The sequence below is a fragment of the Hydractinia symbiolongicarpus genome, chromosome 9, assembly GCF_029227915.1.
Source record: "Hydractinia symbiolongicarpus strain clone_291-10 chromosome 9, HSymV2.1, whole genome shotgun sequence".
NCBI classification, from domain to species: domain Eukaryota; kingdom Metazoa; phylum Cnidaria; class Hydrozoa; order Anthoathecata; family Hydractiniidae; genus Hydractinia; species Hydractinia symbiolongicarpus.
Window position 1 is genome coordinate 27,405,507 of NC_079883.1, and position 21,386 is coordinate 27,426,892.

The 21,386-nt window shown below is 33.2% G+C and overlaps 1 protein-coding gene across 1 annotated transcript; it reads right to left on the reverse strand.

The window, feature by feature from the left end:
• Positions 1 to 139: 139 nt before the first annotated feature.
• LOC130656792 (uncharacterized) lies at positions 140 to 19,924 on the reverse strand. The gene is made up of 10 exons (XM_057459713.1): positions 19,896 to 19,924; positions 19,137 to 19,198; positions 12,925 to 13,036; positions 10,293 to 10,394; positions 9,922 to 10,020; positions 9,700 to 9,789; positions 8,697 to 8,819; positions 6,781 to 6,876; positions 6,192 to 6,287; positions 140 to 4,614 (listed from the first exon to the last, which is right to left on the reverse strand). Exons 3-10 carry the CDS (start codon positions 13,033 to 13,035, stop codon positions 1,387 to 1,389), a joined length of 3,945 nt encoding a protein of 1,314 aa, XP_057315696.1. The 5' UTR covers position 13,036; positions 19,137 to 19,198; positions 19,896 to 19,924; the 3' UTR covers positions 140 to 1,386.
• Positions 19,925 to 21,386: the final 1,462 nt, after the last annotated feature.

The window sequence follows — 21,386 nt, forward strand, 5'->3', positions numbered from 1 at the left end:
AATGCATCAAATGATTGACATATCATCGGCGAGAAGAAATAATCAACTAGTGATAAAATTTTCTTGTCAAAAGATTAACCTTTACTTCAACATAACGAATTTTCCCCGATAACTAAAATGTATCTCTAATTATATAAAATTTTACTATTAATTTAAGCAAGACGTAGCAAAAATACTTCTAAAACAAATAATTAAAAATATGAAAAACTTAACCGCCAAAAACAGAATATACTCTTTCACCGATCCACCACACTACGTACAGATGTAAAAATATGTAGAAATAATGCTAAGGTTTCGTAATGCTGCATTTTTTTGTGGAGAAGTGTTTTCAAAAGAGTGATACTAAATTTAGGCGACTATGAATATCAGGGTTGTTAAAACACAAATCGTATTCATTAAAAATATAATAATATACATTCTTGCAACACAACAATACTAAAATATATAAAAAATTTATGAAACCAAAAATAATTTTTTTTTGTAAAAAAAAAAAAAAAACATGACTCAAAACGGCAAGCATACGGAATATTGAATTTTTTCTCGCGCTAAATATAAATAATGAGTTACTTATTTATAGCCTAATGTAACATCTAAAAATTACACGAATGGAAAAGTTTTCCGCCTCTAGCTTGAAGGGAAACAATGTTATTTTTTTTAAACTTTATCCTTGTCTTGCGACAACGTACAATTTTTGCCAGAAATTAAAGACAACATTTTTATAAAATTGTTTTGGTAAAGTTAAAAAAAAACATTTACTTCGAGATGTTTTAAAGGAATTTCACATATTGGCTTGAAAGCCGCCTAATTAAAAAATGACCTCCCTTAAAATATAAAAAATTAAAAAACGATATTTTCCTTTGAATAGTTTCACGTGACCACAAGCAAAAACCGAACAAAACACAGGTATGGCATTTCGTGATGAAACCAAGGGTACAACACTCCATGCCCAACGGTGGAAAAGGGTACAACAGTCCATGGACTGTTGTAATCTACAGCCAGAAAAGTATTTCTGAAAACGTCGTATTAAAGTTGTGTCGTATCCAGAACACGATAAAATCATCCGTGGTTAAACGACACATTGTAATCGTTATTGGTTCTTTTTTTATATTATATTTAACAAGTGTAACCACGCATACTGGCATCTGCTACGTGCCTTCACCTTTCATATCTGAAGCAATCGATCAGCGTGCTTTCTTTGGGTAAGAGGTTAGTCAACGTTCTACATATCGTTCTCATTATAACATCAACTTTGATACCAGTTTTATTTAATGTACGGAACAAATCAATTTTTTAAAAATACTCTCATGTTAATACAAGCCGCAAACTGGAATCGCATTATTTTTCCCTACCTTTCCTTTCGACGGATTAGATAGTACAGAAACAATTCTAATGGACTTTCTCTAATTTATAGTGCTCTTCACACACCCAAAGTAAGTCTTTTCCAACAAATGTAGGGATTAAATCTCCAAACCGGTTTTCCTCGTCTGCTTTGTTCAAAAATCTACGAAGCTCCCTTCTCTGAAGACCTTCACTCCCTTTCAAATACTGGAGATCTTCAGAAACATTTTTAAAACTCCAGTCATCCTGGAAATCGGTTAAATGCACATTCAAATCATCTGAAAGCTTCCTAAGTGAGGCTAGACAGTCAGCAAAGTTACATAAAGGTTCAAAAACAGACGAAGCTAGGCGCGTTGGTGTTTCCAAGGAGGCTAACACGCGTAGTACAGTACGTAATCGACGACCATACTTCTTAAAGAAATCTTTGGGACGGTTTAGACGGTAACCTGGGGCGGACAGGAAATGCCAACAGTTGGGGTATTCGCACAGCAGGTGAACAGAATAACCTTCTTTTAAATAGGTTAGAGTATAAAATTCTTTCAATCCAAGGCTGTGTAGATTGACAGGCACCATGACAAACAGTTTGGGACAATCGTTGTCCGTTAAGCTACGCATGATTTTTTCAGTGGTTAATTCGTTCGTGTAATCGCATTTACCGATCAGCACGGCATTCCAATTTACTAAATCATGACCCTTTTCGCATATTGGCTCGTTACGTTCCATGTCGTCTAACGTAAATTTAGAAGGATTATTGAGCGACTTTCGAATACACATTGAACAGAGAATATAAAACTTCATGCGTATCCCTTCATACCTGGTTAAAATTATTCTATTCAGCATGTCGATGGTTTGTGGAGCTAAACAGCATGGGCGAGGACCACGTATACTCAGAGTTATAGCTTTTAAATGTGGCAGCAACTCGAAATGAACTCGATGGCGGGTTCTCTTTTCGTGTTTGTAATCAATTGAAAGGGAATTGTTATTGTATTCCGTGCCAACTTGAATTTTGGTAGAATTTCTACCGCTGTCCAACAAGTTATCAATGGAACCAGGCTCGACGGAGAGGAATCTTAAAAAGCTTAAACCATTTGTTATTGATTCCGGTCTTCTGCATTGAGTGTTGTTGACAGAATCATCTTTTATCGTGTGTACTTCACATGGGATACCATTAGACTTTGTTATATACACAATGTGGTTGCTATAATAAACTGGTGGCATTTTCCCAGTAAAGTTGCATCTTTGTTTTTCAACAAGTGCAATCAAGAATGAAAAAAATGATGGAGGCAAGTTATCAAATTGAAAATAATAATCTACTTGATTTTCCTTCTCATCGGGACATCGAGGCCAAACATCGTCAGAAGGTCGACCAACGGGTAAGCGACACGGAATTAAATCTGAATCATCATTGAAGGGTATGAATATACCTGCTTGTCTGAAAAGAGACAAAAGTTTGTCTCGATATTCCAATTCAAGGTGGCTCCACAAATGTTCAAGTTCCGCGTGTTTTATGGTTCCGTCGTTTAAAACTTCAATGTTTCGATAACTCACTACAGTTCGAAGTTGGTTACTCAGCCACTGCGGATCTAATATAATCACGTCACATAATTCTTCAATTTCAAAATAATACAATATTTCTCCGCACGAATGAAAATGACGTAAGAAGGGTTCTTCGTCATCATTCTCAAAGCCGCATTTAGCAGCCAGTTCAGCAAACCTCTGATATCGTATTATGGGGTACTGATCTTCGACGTGTTTCAATAACACTTGCTGTAAGTTAAACCACTTGCGAGGAATGGAAGGTCGAAGGGTCAGCATATCTGCGCATGCGTTGCGAACACCTTTTCTCAGCTGATCAATGGATAAATTCAAATTACTAAACAACTGCTTGGGTACTTGATTAACATTGCTTACCTCGTAGTACCCTAACACGTGTGGAAAACTGAGTCCTAAGTTGCCATTTCCATCCAATTCACAGACTGAGTTTGTCCTACTGGGTGTAGCTACAACATACCCAGCAATGCCATTAGTTGATTGTCGGCTCACATTCTCCAGATTATTACAGAGTAAACAACTGTGCAGTGGGGCATTACCAAAATCAGCTACGTGTTTTTCTGCAGCCATTTGAAGCGTGGACTGGACCTGTTTCCAAACGTTGTCGAGGAATGATTCACTGATCATTTCCGCATCGCAATGAGTTCCAACGATAATAACTCTAGAATTTGGAGCTTGCGAAAAAATGGAAGTCAGCCATGTTTCTAACCGCGCAAGAACATTCGTATAGGAGGTAGCGAAGGAGTACGTTCTAACATCGAACACAGCGAGGAAGAGTGTACCTTCTGAGATGAACATGGAATGAGTTTCAATGTAATCAATATCTCCAGCTAAATCGAACATTCTCAATCTAATGTCCCCGATGGACAGATCTAAAATATCCAATCCGTCAGTTTTTTTAATACTGCTAGTATTTTCACAAATTCCATTTTGGGATTTCAAACTAGCAGTTAGAGTTGTTTTGCCTGCTGTTTCTTTCCCCACTAAAGAGACTTTGACGGTATTATTCGGCACAGTGTCTGATAAAAACGCGTGTAGGTACTGCAGTAATACTTTCGTTTTGCTTTTCGCGATAGACACTTCAGGAAACAGTAAGAGATTCCCACGCAAAGATATATAAGAAAGACATTCCAACCGGGCTAACAAGGGAGATAATTTTTGAATGCAATTGTTTTCTATGAACAAAACTTCAAGCATGTTTGGTAATAGATCGGGCAGTTCTGTGATGTTATTTTCTTGAATCGCCAACACGCGAAGTCGGCTCAACTGTATAATCCATTCAGGAAGCTTGGTTAACTTTTTGTTATACGAGACTTCCAGATATTCCAATTGCTTCAACTCTTTCACTGCTTCTGGCAATTGCAGCAAATCATTGTTACAAATGTTCAATATCTTCAAGTGCTGCAAACAGCCTATATTCTCGTAGCTATCAACAGTACAGCTATTCAAACATAAGCACTCAAGACTTTCAAATTTTGGTATATGTTTAATCGTACAATTAAAAAGCATCAAACCGAGAACTTGATTGGAGCAGAAAGGGTCCAGTAATTCCAACTGGCTGTGGTAGTTCCGACAAAAGATATGGATATCCCTCTCACGGTTGGCGTGTGTGTTGATCAACTTTAAGTATTTTAACAGGTGTTGGAAATCATCTCCAGTTATGCTTTTACAGGCCGACGATTCATCTGTTTTGACTAACACCATCCACTGCCACGACAGCGATTTCTGTAACAAAAAAATTCAGCATAAATCTTGTTGTTGTTGATACATGCTTTAATTCAAAAAAGTTTTATACATCCAGGTTTAGCGCACACTTAATTTTTGCTTAATATTACGGTTGTATTGTGTGCAACAAATTCTTCGTGTATTGTACATCTTTCGAAATTAAGTTTATAAAATCTATACGTTTGTTTTTATATCAACAGATGATCTTTTTGCATTACCGACTGTCCCCCCCAAAAAAAAAAAAATAAAAATAAAAATCTCCATCGATCTTTGACTTACAAAAACGATATTAATATTACACACCTTCTTGAAAAATTAAATTTTGGCGCAACTTAATGAGTGAAAAGCATTAGATATACGCAAAAATTTCATGAATTTCTACAGGCAGGCAATATTTTTCAGTATTTAAAACATGACAAGAACATGGTAATGCCATGTTTCCACCTGAGAACGCCTGTGGAGAAGGGACCATTTCAAATATAGCTCTCTTCAGAGAGGAGTGGTTTTTTCTTTCCGATGGATTAGCGGACAAAGAAAGACTAGTCTTGTCGTTGAAGTCGAGTTTACAGCAGTAACAAGCGAGTCAAACACTGTAAAAAAAACTTAAGAGGGTTGTCATTCTTTTTCTAGAGGTAATATTAAGGTTTGACGGTATTTTCATAGTTTTCCAAAAAAAAGTATTTTAGGAGATTCTAAAGGTGATGTCATAACTGAAGAACAAATAACTGCAACACCCATGCATTCTCTGCATTCTGATAATAACATGGGATACGTTGTAAAATTAAAAATGAGATTTGTGGAGAAATTTGTTAAAAAAACTACTTTTACAGGAGATTTAAGGCGTTTTAGGGAGACTTTTTAAAATTAAATAGAGATTTGATGAGGCTTTTGAAGTGGAGCAACCTTGATTAAGGAAGGGAAAAAAACTTAAAATAATTCCACTTTGAGTATTTGATTAACGTTTGTAAACTAGGTTTATTTACAACATGAAATCAGGATAACCAGGAAAGGTAATTTTCCAGAATTTTTTTTAAAAACGTTTTAATAACTACTAATGACAACAAAATTATAATACCCGTATATGTCTGTCCGTCTGTCTGTCACGCAAAATGGTAGCTTAGCTGCGCAAGTAGCGAGAAGCACGCAATGCGCTATAAAAAGGACGGCGAACCCGTGGATTTTTCCACGGGCTAACGACTAGTGACAACAAAATATTTGTCAAGGTTAACACTTGAATAGTAATGCTTACCACGATGACGGCGATACAAATCAAGAAAATAAAAAACAACTGAAATAACTCAAGAGCGCACACCAAAATTCGACAATCAAATAACAAGCAATGTGAAATGGCAGTCATCAAATCATAAAAGAATTTCAATGACTTTACATGACGTTTTCTAGACCGAACGAAATTCCATGAAATTTTATAAATACTGAAAATGTCATGACTTGGGACCACCCTTGGAACTATTCTTTTAACGTTTTTCAGATCAGCGCTTAGTACAATATTATTCCTTTAAATGAATCCCGCTAATAAACTAGCGGAGAGCTACTTTGAAACTGTTAATAAAACTTACCTCGTCTATTTCAGGTATACTTCCAAAGCGTAATAAAATACACGCAACATCATACTGGGCATGCGCTAATGCTAAGCCAATCGGAGTGTCTTTTGTCTAAAACGGAAAACGTAGTACAGAAAATTGTTCTAGCTTCACAAATACTTTTATGCACGTCGTTATTTTTGCCAAACGAGAAGGGTATCCCCTTAAAGATTCCACATTCCTTTTCATATGAATATATGAATGGACTAAATATTTTTTTTCCTTTTCTTTGAGGTAGTTTTTGTGCCTAGCAATGATGGTAATTCCAATACTACTAGTAGCAGCCTATGTGTTCGGTTTTAACATATAAAAAGGTATTTTTCAACCATCCACTACAAAAATTCCTCTCAATCCCCCATCGCTGATTTTTCTACTCTTTCCGCATACTATTTTCCAACCTTCCCTACTTCTATTAGAGGAATCTTCCGACCTCTCATCTCAACCCAACTCCCCCTCCACCCTTCCTACTAAGCACTAAGTAGAATTACTTTTAAACTAAATTAAAACTAAGATTCAACATTCATGACAAAATTAAAAGAAGTAAATGTGCTTATTCAGCTCTTACATTTCTAAATGTTAACTTGCTTCCTGCGTACAGTAGCTTTGAAACAGCTTTTGCAAATCCTCTTTTAGCTGCATAATGTAATGGTGAGTACTGCTTCTAAAAAAACATCAAGTTATATACATACTAACAGTTTGGATAATGTCTAAACATCATCCACTTGGATAATGTTCAAACATTATTCACTTGGATAAAGTTCAAAAATTATTCACTTGGATAATGTTCAAAAATTATTCACTTGGATAATGTTCAAAAATTATTCAATTGGATAATGTTCAAACATTATTCACTTGGATAATGTTCAAAAATTATTCACTTGGATAATGTTCAAACATTATTCACTTGGATAATGTTTAAAGGACAAGCATGTCAACAGTATGTAAACTTGACACAATTTTATCATCTTCACTTTGTATGATAGCTACAGACAAAGTAATGTTTTCGGAACTTCAAATGTTTTAAGCTTCAATTAAACAAAATGTACTCAGTTGAAGTTTTTCCCAATCCAGCTGCATTTACTTCCATAAGGGGTACGAGAATGGAGGTGCAAAAAAAGCTTTGATCATATATTTCGACGATCTGAAAACTAGGGATACCTAATTCATGAAATTTCTGCATTAAATTTTTGCGCAACAAGGTTCAGCGCGCATTTAATTTTCGAGCACTTCTTACGTAAAAATGTAAAATCTTCCAGTACACGTCAATAAATTGGGTATCATTGTAAAATTTTAAGCTTTGTTTTTATACCAACTGATCATAATGCACGGCTGATTTGGAACTTAAAAAAGTCATGTAAGCATTCCAAAGCCAATAATAATCTACAATGCTACGAAAAGTATTTCATAGCACATGTATTTTAATTTTACTCAACCTTTAGCCAAAAGAATCAAAATTTCCCATTCCCAGATTCATACATTCTTATTTACATGAAAGTCCGCAAGCACTTTTACATGTCCTGGACATCCAATAAAAGACTAGGTTCTAAAATTCCCGCTTTTATGCTTCCTTTTGCGTTGAAAATGTTCCAGACATTGACAAAAACATTACAGGCATTTCGGGTAGCTATTTTCGCTTCTCGGGTTGTCAATGACATAGTTTTATTTACGAAACTATTTCGATCCTGGATTTTAGGGAAGAAGCAGTACCTGCTCCTGATAAAGGCACTGATCATTCTCGCTGTTTTGACAGTCTACACCTATCGTTTTTCTTATGTTCCGTTTTATGTTTTATGTTTTGAGTTAAAATACTTTTTCTTTAATTGCGTTTAGAGGCGCTAATTTTATCAATTTGCAAGCTTTAATAATTTTCGTTTTTTCAACAAATAGGTTGATGGACGAAAAGAAACGCATAACTCGTTTACCAGCAGCACTATTTCCACAACTTTCAACTATAAATATAAAAAAAAATTCTTAAAATTTGGATTTACATGGCAAGCAACACAACTAATAAGAATTTGATTACTTTGATTAATTTTCTGTTGAAAGAAACAAAATTTTATATTTCATCAATCATTTTTGCCAATTCTGCACAAACAAATATATTCATGCACTAAGTTAAAAAAAATATTTCGCGCACATTAAATTTTCATGCAATTAAATTCGCAAAAAATTAGATTTTTTACAACCAGTTGTTCACGCAGCAGCTTTGCGGAAAATCAGATGCAAGATTTCATAAATTAAGGTATGTAGGGGGCTATACACGAGATTCGGTCACCTACCCATCCGGAAAAATATTTTTAATGCAGGTAATAAATCCCTTTGCCGTAATTATTTAAGTTGTTTGGTCTAAAACTTGTAGATAAAGTTTGTTTTGTTCATAATTTAGTGTTATGTACAGTTTACTATTTTTCAGGACAAATTGTTGATTCACATAGTTTATTTGCTGAAGTCATTGTAGGATGTTTAAATGGATAAACTTACTTTGTCTGTAAAATTCACTTCTCCTGCAAATTCTTTTAAATCGATTACATCATAGTCTGCAAGAATAGCTAGGGCTTCACTTTTCTTTGCATCGATAATATAACGAATTGCATGTTTTAATACCTATAAAATACAGTTGTTATAAAAAGAAGGACCACACAATGAAATGTTGCAGGTTAAATGAAATACAGTTATATTGTTTACATATTTTTTGTTCTATAAAAATATTCTTTATAAGAATATTAGGCTGTGATTTCAGGTAAAAAAACAAAGGTAAATTTTGGTTTGAAACTACAGGAAACTAACTAGTATTATTACTTATTGTTTGGTAAACAACGAGACTTTGGTTTTAACTGATTTCTTTTTGTTTGTTTTATTACACAGAGATACTTCAAAAACTTTTCACTCGTGTTTTTGTTACGATGTGGTTATGGTGAAAAAAAAAGGAACACAATAACACAATAACACTGGGTTTTTTCCCCTGAAAATAAAATACAATAAAAATGTTTATCGATCTCATAAAATGGTTTGCAAATATTTTTAAAAACAAAATAAAATCGCAAAAATATTTACTTTGCATGTACTTCATTTAATTTGATTTAATATTTAATGGGATATACTCAACACTGTTTTTCTTTTGCTATTATTTCCCTTAAAACTTTATAAATAAATGTCTAAAAAATAATAATTTTTTTATAAGTTAAGTGCTGCAAAAACTTCTTTGTGTGAGGATTTTTTTCTTTAAGGTAATTTTAGGTATAAAATTTTCTGTCCATAACTGTATAGGCATTCCTTACTCTAATAATGTCTCACTTTTAGTGTAGAATCTTGCTATTATCAAAATACATTATGAAGTACAAGAAAAGGAGTTCAGTGAACAACCTTGTATAAAGATAATAAAAGTTGTCTTGTAGGTCAAAGAAGGTTTTATATTAATCCTACTGATAAAATAACAGTAGGTCTTGTAGGTAAAAAGTTAATCGCCCTGATAAAATAAACTAACCTCTGTGCTGAACTTTCCTGTTCTTATCAACTTGTCAACAATGTTGAAATTGTTCAAGGAGATTCCATATACAAGAACAGAACTACCAGACTAAGAAAAACGTCACAAAGTATAAAAACTAATTACTAAAAAATTTGGTTTAAAACTATTGCCTTTAATGGATGCTTATTTTGTATACCATTACACTCAGTAATAGTCCAATATTTTATTAAAAATACTTACATTATCCACATGATTTAACTCAACTTCACTGCTCAGTAAAAAGTTAAAGCAATCAGTTGAGCCACCTTCAACAGCATAAAAAATTGCACTTTTTCCAGTCTAGAAAAAAGTGCAAGTTTTAGCATTGTAATTCTGGCATGCTAGAAAGTGCAATTAGCACATTCTAAATACTGTTTCTTATGTATGCACAGAATTTGCACTTTTGCAGCCTTTTAGTTGTGGAATATGGTGTGTTGATGGTTTTTTCCAACCTCGAAAATGCCCAAAAACTGCTGTTGTGCCAAATATACCAATAAATGAAGAAAAATAAAAAAAAGTTGTTAGTTCTCCTTTATTCTAAACAATGTAAACATAAGGAAACAAATATTTACCTCGTCGACTTCATTTATAATATTAGCCTGATTGTTGCTAAGTTTTTCAGCGACATCTAATCTGTCATAGCTACACGCAGCATGCAGGACTTTAACCTTAAGCTAAAAAGGTAAGAAAATAAACAAAATTTGTACACAAATTTATTAGAACTAAAACATGTATTTTAAATTTTGTTCTAAAAAGCATCTTTAAGTTGTGAATATCAATAATTTGCTGCAGTAAAATCAAAAATCAATAGGTAGAAGAAAAGTAGAAATCCTTTTTTCATTTAAATGTTTTAGTAAAAAAGCACACCTTAATAACTGCATATAAATATAAATATCAGGGTTTTTAATTTTAAACAGCCTTGCATGTCCCCTTAATATAGCCATTCTCCTGAAATGTCGCTTAATATTTTTTGATGTTTAGAGAAAGGTTACTGTTCCTGCATTGGCTATGAGCAGACCTCGTATCCTACACAGGAACCTTAGGCTACCATTTTTTGTGTACATATTTATTCATTTCTTATATAGTTTTATGTTAATGTTCTTTCACATATTTAATTACTTTAGAGATTTATTGTTAGTTAATCTATTTCTGTACGTTAAGTGTGAATTTCTATTGTTCTATTATATGTACTAGTCGATAAGGGAAGGCCATTTCTTGAATAAAACTATGCCGGAGCTACAAAAAGCACCCGCTAAAAAAATTTACGAGTGCTATGGTGTGCGAAAAATTGCACTCGTGAGCAAAATTTACAAGTGCGATGTGAATATTTGCAAGTGTGATTCACACTTAACTATTTTTTGTTTACCGTAACGTTATGTTATTTAAGCTGTATAGAAATGAATTTTGTAAAATGTATTAACCACAAGTGCAAGTTTGAAATGTTGGACGCAATGATGTGTTGGCAGATTCGCTATATGTTTTTGGTATTAAATATATTTCTAAACATTTTTGATTTCTCTTTCCCCTTTTAAAAATATTTTTTAAACTTTATTCATCATGTTTTTTCTTTGGTATTACATCACAAAAACATTCGTCTGAAAGCTGTATTAAGGTACAGGACACCTAACCTCTCCCATGTTCTGGGTATATTTAACTTGCATGGGTGTGCACTCTTCTCGCAGTATTCTTTGTGACGATAAAGGTCGGACTGACTTGTGGCATGGTTCCAAATGGTCTTCCGTCTTTCGTTCCAGTCTTAGTGTAATGCACCAGCCGAGCATAACAATGTCAGCATGAAGAAAAGGGGCCGACTTTAATGTTCTCTATACTTTTTAAACAAATCAATCACAAAGAAATGAATGTTATGTAATCAGCGTAATAGCTTTTTTTAACCACTCTATAATATTTTAGAAAAAGAAAAATTGCAAAAAAAAGCACTCGTAAATCTTTTTACGAGTCTGCGGGCGAGTGCATGTGCGATCGCACTCGTCTCAAGGAATGGCCTGTAAGGCCCATGGAATAATCCACTCAGGCAGAAAAATAGATTGCATAAGGTGTTTTGCTGATATCAGTATTGCATATACAAAAAGCATATGCAATTTTTCAAAATTTATTTACACATTGCTTCCAATGTGTAGAGTTTAACCTGCTGATCAATAAAATGTATATGATCATGTGCTTTTGATGAACGGTTTATAAGAAATAAGGGTTTAAAATTTTTGATGACGTCAGCAATGACCCATCAAAACCTAAAAAATTTTTTTTTAGAATTTTGTATACCTGTTGCCTTCATTATGTAGTTCTTGAAACGCTGATCAAGAAAATGTGTAGGATCATGTTTCTTTGACAAACGGTTGCAAAGATATTTGTGTTTAAAAATTTTTTGATGACGTCATCGACCCGTTCATTCCGAAACAGATTCGACATTAGTGTTATTGACGTCGTGCCGTATCGTCAGAAAATTTAACATTTGTGACATCACTTTTTTGGGTACATCAAAGGAAAATGAACACATTCTCTTTGCCTGTTACAGACAGACACAGTCTCTGTATTATTATAGAGATTGTTAGTATTCTATTGTTCTATTATATGTATTGATAGTATTCACTTAGGTGTTATATGTATTATGTATTATGAAGTCCTATTATGTAGTTTTTATGTTACATTTTGTGGGTCTTGCTGTGTCTGTTTTTCATGCTGTTAAATTTGTGGATGTCCTTGGTGGAGTAGGTTGTGTTTGTGAAAGTATTTTTGGATAGTGTTTTAGTAAGACTTTATTTATTATATGTTTTGTGTTGTCACTGTACTTTAAATTCTCATCATGGCATTTTTGTTTCTGGCACTTTTGTCTCTCCTGTTTATGTTTGTACTTTTCTGTTGCTAGGTTTAACATTTTAGTTATAGTTGTTTTTTTGTATCTTGTTTTAGCGTCTTGGATTATTGTATGATATTCTTGTGTTTGGACAATATACACAAATCCTTGTCAGTAAAAACCTTACAGTAGTTTGGTCTGTTCTGCTGTAATAGTTACATTTTGTTGGTCATACTAGTCGTGGCTCATGGTTTTTTCCACTGACCAATGACGTTCCTCCATATATTATATACCGCATTTTTTGTGTCTCGTTACTGCGATACCATTTTGCATGACAGACATATCTAGGTATTATAATATAGATGCATCAATTAATAAGATTTCCAACAAACCTCTTCATTTAGTACAGGTTGAGCAATTGCTTCCAGAAATTTCCTTTTTTCCAAGACAGCATGATTCTTCTTTTTTGTGAAAGCAACTGCTTTAGACTTTAGTCTCTTCATTCTAGAAGAATTAGAAAAAGTAATGAAAAGTAATGCCATTTAAGAAATAGCACATAAACAAGATTATTTTTTCTGAAAAAACATAAGCAGGGCTTTATTAAATTTTTATATTAATCAGTGCATTTTGAACTAAGGATTAATAAAAAGCTTTAACGCAAAGTAAACATAGATGAATTTTTTGCAAATTATACTTTCTTTTGCATTTTTTGCAAGCTTCAAACCTTGAAATCCTTTTTCACAGATAGGAAGTGACAGAAACAAAAACTTTTCTAAGCATAGGTTGTTCACAACAACCTGATTGGTAAATCTTCTTTTGCGTTTCATTCTAGGAAAAGTTAAACTGAGTGTCTTTGATTTTCAACCTTGAAGCATTCTAAAAAGTTCTTAGCAACGAAATAAACTAAAATTGTGTTTATGTCATTAAACTTTTTATAGTTAATCTGAAAGTATGCCTAATTCTAAAACTGACCAATAAAATAATACATTAAAACTAAGTAGGAACACAAAGTGCAAATTTTTACTTTTAAACCATTTAACAACATCACTTAACAACATCTAAAAAATAAAAATTATGTGCAATATAACTGAGTTTAGGGAAACAGAGAATGTTTAGTGTCCGGCTTACTTTTTTGCCATTCTTTGAGTAAAATATACAATGCCATTAATTCTTAAAGCTTCTTAATTAGTTTTGAATCTACGGAGACAGATACGGAGAAGCAATGCTAGAAATATGCCCAAACTTTTGTGATTGACTTCCTAATTATTTGTGTCTTACACATCCTGAAGTAATGTTTATTAAAGACCTCTATGCTTTGACCACCATTTCTACCAATACTCTATTTTATAATGTGCAATCGTAATAAATAATAAAAAAGAATAAGTAAAGTTGTAATAATTTACAATGAGGATAAAGATCCATCAAGTCAAAGGACAAAAATTGTGCAAAGCTACATACATAGCTAAACAAGTCTATAGTTAGTATAGTCCATTTTTAGTTAAAAATAACAACAAAATTTTACTCTCGAAAGTTGCACCGAAAAAGTTAATAAAATGGTAATATTTTATGTCTATGATGGAGACCCATCGTTGTTCCATTCTATGATGAGCATTTAGAAAAAATCAAAAGGTGTGAAAATGGAAATGATTCGGGAGCTTTCAAAAAGTATGTTTGTCCTATGGGGACAGAGGATCAAGTATATAATAACACACAAAAATAAAGGGGAGGGAGAAGTTTTAAGAATTTTTAAATCATTTTTAAAAACAAATTTCTTCATCTACCTTTTAAAATGATTGTTTATAGCTATGTCATGCTGTTTTGGTTAATTTTGCTTGCACATATTTTTTGCAAGATGTGTAAAAATATGACTACCTGATCTTCTCTTCTTAGTTTTAGTGCTATTAAGGCTGACTTTTTGTGAATGCAACCAAGCTTATCACAATAGCATTTTGTGTTTTATTTTCATAGTGGGATTCTGAAAAATGTACACAGTGGGTTAGCTAGAAATTCCTAATTGAGGCTGCCACCATGGACCTTTTTCCTGGAGGAAGGCCCATGATGGCGTCCGTAAAAGGGAAAATTTTGAAATTCCATGTTTTCAGATGCTTGGAAACAGCCTTTCCCAGTGCATTTTCTTCTAAAACATTGGTTGAAGACTTCGTGTTTTTTACTCACATACTACCATTTTTAACTTTACGTGAAATGCTAATCTAGGTTAACGAAAAAAGAATATATAAATAAAAATGTGTTATGCAATGATTTTCGTGAAACTAAAAATTTCAAAAATAAAAATCTTGTAAAGTATCTAGTCCAAATGAGTGAATAGTGTAGTTTTTGTGTTTCCTGGCATTTATCAACATTAGAATTTTTTAAATTATACATGCTTTTTAAGAACATTATAGCTTTTTCAAAATCTTCCATTGGGAAAACGTAAGCTACTTTCAACTGGGAAGAGGCCATTTACCAGCCTCTATTTACGCTAGCTAACACCATGGTACGGAAGTGGGGGCGTGGGTTTAAAAGCAAACTTGAGAAAACAAGGGGAAGGAGGGGAGGTGGTGAATATTTGAACCAAGATACGTTTTCAATGCCCCCTTGGAATTAATTTTGACTGTATTTGTCAATTTATTGAATATGTGTCAGTAATAGTGTGAAATCTGTGTTGTTATGTGCATCATATTACACCTCATTTACATCTTTAGATCCTTACTAACACAATTAGTGCTCTGGTAATCACTCTTATTTTGTTAGTCAATTAATGAACACTTACAGCCCTTAAAATTAGCGTCAGCATTCGGCACTGCCAACGTAAATGCCGACGTAAAATAGAAAGATACCGTAGTTGCGTCGGCAAAAAAATTGCCGATATAATTTTGTTGTGAAATTTTTAAATAACAACATTTTGGTTTTTTTTGAGCTACTCCTAATTATTGCAACTACAAAATAATTACATTCGATTTTCAGTAAGTTCATTATCATTAACTAAAATCAATTAGAGTACAGAAATACTGTGGTGCCATTCGATTTGTAATAATAATAAAAAAATTGTATATCGTATTAAAAGGAAGTCCAGAAGTTCTTTCTCCCACACGATACAGCAGGCAATAAGTCAGCCCAGCCCAAGGTTTTGTGAGGAGAGATGTTCTGTGAAAACTCTAACAATTGAGTCTCCTGTACAGTTTTGCTTCATGTTAAACAATGCCAATGACAAGTATTTTCGAAGCATGTCACCGGCCACTTCTGCGATATACAACCTGATGATGCCCTAACCTAATGAGTTCATCTCGAAACATAAAAAGCCAGTTGGCAGTGAACTATTAACCCTACGAAGTTCACCACGCGGAAGGTATGTCAATAAGACTTGTACTCCAACCTAATTAACTGAGTTTTTTTGGCAAAAAGTGACACGTTGTAGTAAACACTACATATTATTATTTTTTAGAAAACCAGAAAATGTGTCAAATATTTATAGTGCTAGCAAAACATTAAAATAAGGTGTTAAATTTTGATCTAATTTCTAAAATGAATTTGAAGGGGCACTCCAGAGAAAAAAATATTTGAAAAAAATGTTTTTTTGATAAGACAATACATAAATATGTCAGAGTAAACCTTTTACAATCGTTAAAAATCTTTATTTATACCTTAATCAAGACACAAAAAGAAAGTTAATATTTAAGGGAAAATTTAGCTCTGAAAGAAACAGCTAAAAAACCGTTATACACCCAAATTTATTTCTCTACCAAATAATTTAAACAACACACCTGCTTTTAGCGTTAGCGTTCTCTTAATAAAACTCCAATCAATTTTTTACTTCGAATACTAAACTTTGCTTCATCCCAAAGAGAACAAATTGAAAATGTATAGCTAAAATTGCCTAATACATTTCCAATCAATTCTTTTTGTGATGTTAAATCATCCTTCGTTAGAAATATTTCTAACTAACAACACCAACTTCGTTCGACAACAACAGTTTGTTTTTTTACATTTCAGATTCGAATTACATTCATATTCGAATTTGATAGATTTTTTATAAAAGGAAGCAGCCTTGGTCCCAGAACACAAAATTGAGCTTTAAGCTAACCTTATGATGAGTAAGCATTGGCATGTCAGAAAGTTTTTTTTATTTCTTGCCACTTTGTAAAAATGCCATTTCAGCTAGTGAACGTAATCAAAGTTTCTCATTTCTTCTAATTTCATTTTTGTAGTTATATCCACAGAACACAACCAAATAACATTTTGCACATTTTTATATTAAATAAAAGAACATTATACCAATTTCCAATACAGATAAAAAAGTTTTCTAGTTACACCTGTATCTTTCGTAGCGCTCAAGTTTCTATTCTTTGTTTTTCAAAAAAGAAGCTTTTTTGATGGAAGGACATGCCGATTATTTTCAGGTGGTAAATGTACCCATTTTCTTCAATCTTTGTACCTGTTTAATGCTGCATGTTATGCTGATAATGCAGTTGCTAAAACAGCTTTGTCAAAACAACTCTTTACACTTCTCTTATCGATTGGTACATCTAAACGCAGAGCAACTAACCATTTTTTAAAGATTTAAACTTAAATTACATACAAAAAGCGATTTAATGTAAGCTATAAGTCTTAACATGAACGTTTTCTGCGCTCGCTTAAGCTTTCTGCACGATCTGATGAATATGTGAAGGCTTGTACAACAATTTTAAATAAGAAAAACAAGTAAAGTAAGTTTTTTTTATTTCTTATGCTTTTCTGAGTACGTATATAACAAAAAAGGAAAAAGTGATTTTTACTGGAGTTCCCCTTTAAATAAACAAAATTTTATCATTTTTGTTGGTGTTACATAAAAAGTGATTACATTGTTAGATTTAGATGTTATTTTACTCTTTTTCTACATTATACAAAAATCCTTAAGGTTTTTACATTAGGTTTTATCTCACCTATTACCTTTGGTTAAATCCAATTCCCCATGCTTTAAAGGTATTAAAAAACAAGTTATTAAAAAGATTTTTTGTTAAAACAATACTTTTAAAAAAGAAACTACATTCTTTTAAAAAAAGAAAGTGCAAAAAGTTATATTTTTAAAGCGAAAGTATATATACAATTTCATAAATAGGTTTAGCATGCTATACATCCAAAAGTGATCTCTCTGCACAACATTTTATGACCTAACAAATATGATAAATAAGTGATAACAAAGTTATTTTATAGATATCTATTAATATGCTGCTCACTCTCTGGTTGTTACTTCTAAGGAGATGTAGACTATTAGGTTATGACTTGATTAGAGGTGAATTGGCAAACAATTTATGACTCTATCTTAAAGTCATGCTATTTTTTTATACCATAATGTGCCACACTAATTTTGTCATTACAAGTTTGTAGGTCAGAACTGCATGAATGTTTATATTTATTAGCATTCTATAGTTTTTATGCGGACCCTTGTGTGAAGTTCTCTCCAACAAATAATCTACTTTTTTATACAAAGACTGTGTTGTAATATAGCTGAAAGCTTTATTAGGTATATATACCACAAAATAATGCAGGCAGTAAGTTGTGCACCAGTCCAGTCCATTCCAAACTTTATTTTTAGTTACAGACATCTTTTGATCTTTAAATTAAAATATAGCTTATAGGTATAAAAAGATGATAGTACCCACAGTCATCATTCATTATTCTTGGCTTAACCTTCCGTTTTCCATGCTAGCATGGGTTGGATGGGGTATACTAATGACCCTTTTCCAATCTGATCTAGACTGTGTTAGATCTAAACTCAACTTCCTCTGTATCAAGTCTGTCCTTATAACCTCCTGCCAAGTCTTTCTTGGTCTGCCTCTGGGCTTTGCCCCAGGAACTATCAAGTCTCTACACTTTCTTACCCAATTATCCTCATCCATTCTTTTCAAGTGCCCCAGCCAATTCAATCTTCTTATCTGGATAACATCTTTAATTCTATGGAGACTTAGCCTGATTCTTAGCTCATCTGAACTCTTTCTGTCTCTCAGACTGGCATTACACATCCACCTAACCATTCTCATATCATTCCTTTCTAAACGGTCAAGATCTTCCTGCTTCACTGCCAATGTCTCACTACCGTACAACATAACACTTCTTACACAGGCCTCATACAACCTACCTTTTACCTCACTTAAGAGGACTCTGCTAGTCAACAAAGGAAGTAACTCTTTGAACTTTTTCCAAGCAGAACCTATTCTGCAATTAACACTTCTTCCAACACTCCCTTCACTGCCCAACATATCACCTAAGTAACAGAAGTTCTCAACTATCTCTAACGAGCCACTGTTATATATCATTAAAGCTGGAAATACTTCATTCTCTATAATCTCACCTTTTCAATGCTTGCATACAAACTGAATGTCAGCTCTTAACCTTCCACTAAAACTACTTCACTTGTTATGTACCCAATGCTTGCAAGTCTGACAAAAAATTGAGTTACTACCAACCCCTTTCCTGCAAACTCCACAAGGCCACTTTTTAACTACAAGGTCACATTTGGCTGCAATGCTACTAATCATGACTTTAGACTTTGCCGTGTTTACCTTTAGCCCTTTCTCTTCTAGTCCTTAAGTACAAAAGTTTTTAACCAAAATTTGACTTTCTTCACCTAAGGTCTGCATTTTCTTGCCTGTTGATTTTTCTGATTTCTATCACGCATGCGCAAGAATCCTGTAAAAACGTAAACATCGAAAGTCATCTATGGGGCAATTTGCTGTTAAAGCGTAAACAAAAGCTAAATAACAACGGCCTGGTGGTTACTGTTAGTTCAATTATTAAATGACACACTGTTATCATGCCAAGGTTTTAACTTATACTTTCAGGCATAAAGGCCTATTTCTTAAGTTTAAAAAGAAAGTAGATTTTATAAAAAGAAAGTAACTTATAGCCATTTCTTTAATAAAAGAAAATGTAATCTTTAATGTGTAAAGGAGCTCTGCATACTATACCACCTGACTATATCTTATATTTTTTAAATTCTTTAATACACCTTTAGGATAATTTTAATTGTACATGCGTTCCTACGGCTCTCCATTGTTTTACAATATCGGAAAAAAATGAGGTAAAAATCGTGTTTTTATGAGAGTTTGTTAGAGACGAAAGCATGTTTTCTCCAGTTTTTTAACTTCTGTCGGATCAATTTCCTTCAAATTTTCAAGAAATGTTAATAATAATAAGATACAACTTATGTGTACTTTTCATTAAAAACAAAGCGCAGAAAGAAAAGTTATCACGAAAAAACGTGTTTTCTCATTAATAAACTCTTATAAAAATGTGATGTTTACCTCCTCCGATCACTAAATAAGGTGCGATAGAGTGTTTGTTTTCCTAAATTATCGTACAGGTGTATTGGTAAATTAAAACTTACATATATCAATACAGCCACACCACATCTGTCACATTACGACATGTTTATTGATCTATATTTTCACAGCAGCTACCACGTTCTTATCATACAACTATAATTCGCTCACTTAATTAAATTTTAGGAAGTACGGAAAATGAAAGTTTCAGTTTCTCCTGACAAAGAAAGTGTACAAACAACATGTCATTGCAGAGTTTCGTAAACATTGCTATGTCAGCAAAACTGGGAATCGCTACAAGCAGTTTGCAAGGGGGTGAAACAACGAACACTGTCTCTTGCCTGTGATTGGAACTTTTTTCCTGGAGTTTTTTAAGTATATACTATGCTAGAATTTTAAGTTTAATTAATTTAATTTACAATAAAAAGTCGGTCTCGCCATTTAATAAAACCACATCGGGTGATTCAGATGATATTAAAATCAGCGCTGAAATGAAGATTCGTGGTGTGTATAATGTACGCCCTGAATATATCACGGGCATCCAAGCCTACCAGGCAATGACGAGTTGTTTTCAGAATTTTAACCCCCGCCCACAGACACTTTAATTTTTTTATTCAGAGCAAACCGTGATGATTTCCGAGAATTTCAAAAATGTCGGCTTTTCGAAAAGGCAGACATTGCTCCGACTTTCCTCCGCTGGGCTGCCGTCGTGCCCAGCACCTTTTGTCTTATTTCTTTTTTTTTCTGAATGTAATTTTTTCGGACTATGAGATATTTTTTCAACTTGTCCGCATTTCTTTCAACTTACTGGATTCTTTTTAGGTCATCCGGGTTTCGCCAAAAATCATCGAGGGTCGATCATTACATTATTACAAAACACAGTAGAATAGTTATTTTTAAAATATAGGGCCATTTTTAATATACATAGCGCCATTTTTAAAAATTATATGCCCACTTTTATAAGCAACCTTGTCTGCAGGATTATTTTTACGTATTGACTGTGTAATATTACAGAGTAGGGAGCCATACGAACAGCTATGAAGAGACTTTGATAAGGCATAATATAATCATCAATTTGATTTTTTGAAAAAAAAAATTTTTTTGAAAGTTTTGTAACAGAATTAAGTAAAATACAATTGAATTGCTAGCTTTTTTTTTATTCCTACACGTTATAAAATTTTCTTTTTAGTACAGAAATCAAAATTCCTGTCGGTGTTTACAGCAGTGATTTCCAATCTCACCAGAACTTTTATTTGCGCCAGCACGCATATTCAAAAAGCGATATGCGTAATGAAAGCATCCATGTTCAACGTGATACACACAAGTAACAAGTTGCGAAGTAAAATTTTTTTACAAGTATAAAAAGGACCAAGCCGGTTTTAAAATAAGTATAGTTTGCAAAGAGTGAAATTTATAATTGACGAGAGGTACTTCATCGCTATATTTTATCTTATTTACAAAATGCCTGTCCCCAGGTTTTGTTGCATGGATGTTACACCCGCTAGCATCACTTGACGGTCCCGATATCATTATGGCAAGAAAACCTGGGGACGAGA

Excerpts from the sequence above, each read along its gene's own strand:
- LOC130656792 (XM_057459713.1), bottom strand. The coding sequence starts at position 13,035 with ATGAAGAGACTAAAGTCTAAAGCAGTTGCTTTCACAAAAAAGAAGAAT. Across the intron at positions 10,395-12,924 it reads AACCTGTACTAAATGAAGAG|CTTAAGGTTAAAGTCCTGCA; the intron begins GTTTGTTGGAAA and ends TTACCTTTTTAG. Across the intron at positions 6,288-6,780 it reads GCAAGTTAACATTTAGAAAT|ACAAAAGACACTCCGATTGG; the intron begins GTAAGAGCTGAA and ends TTTCCGTTTTAG.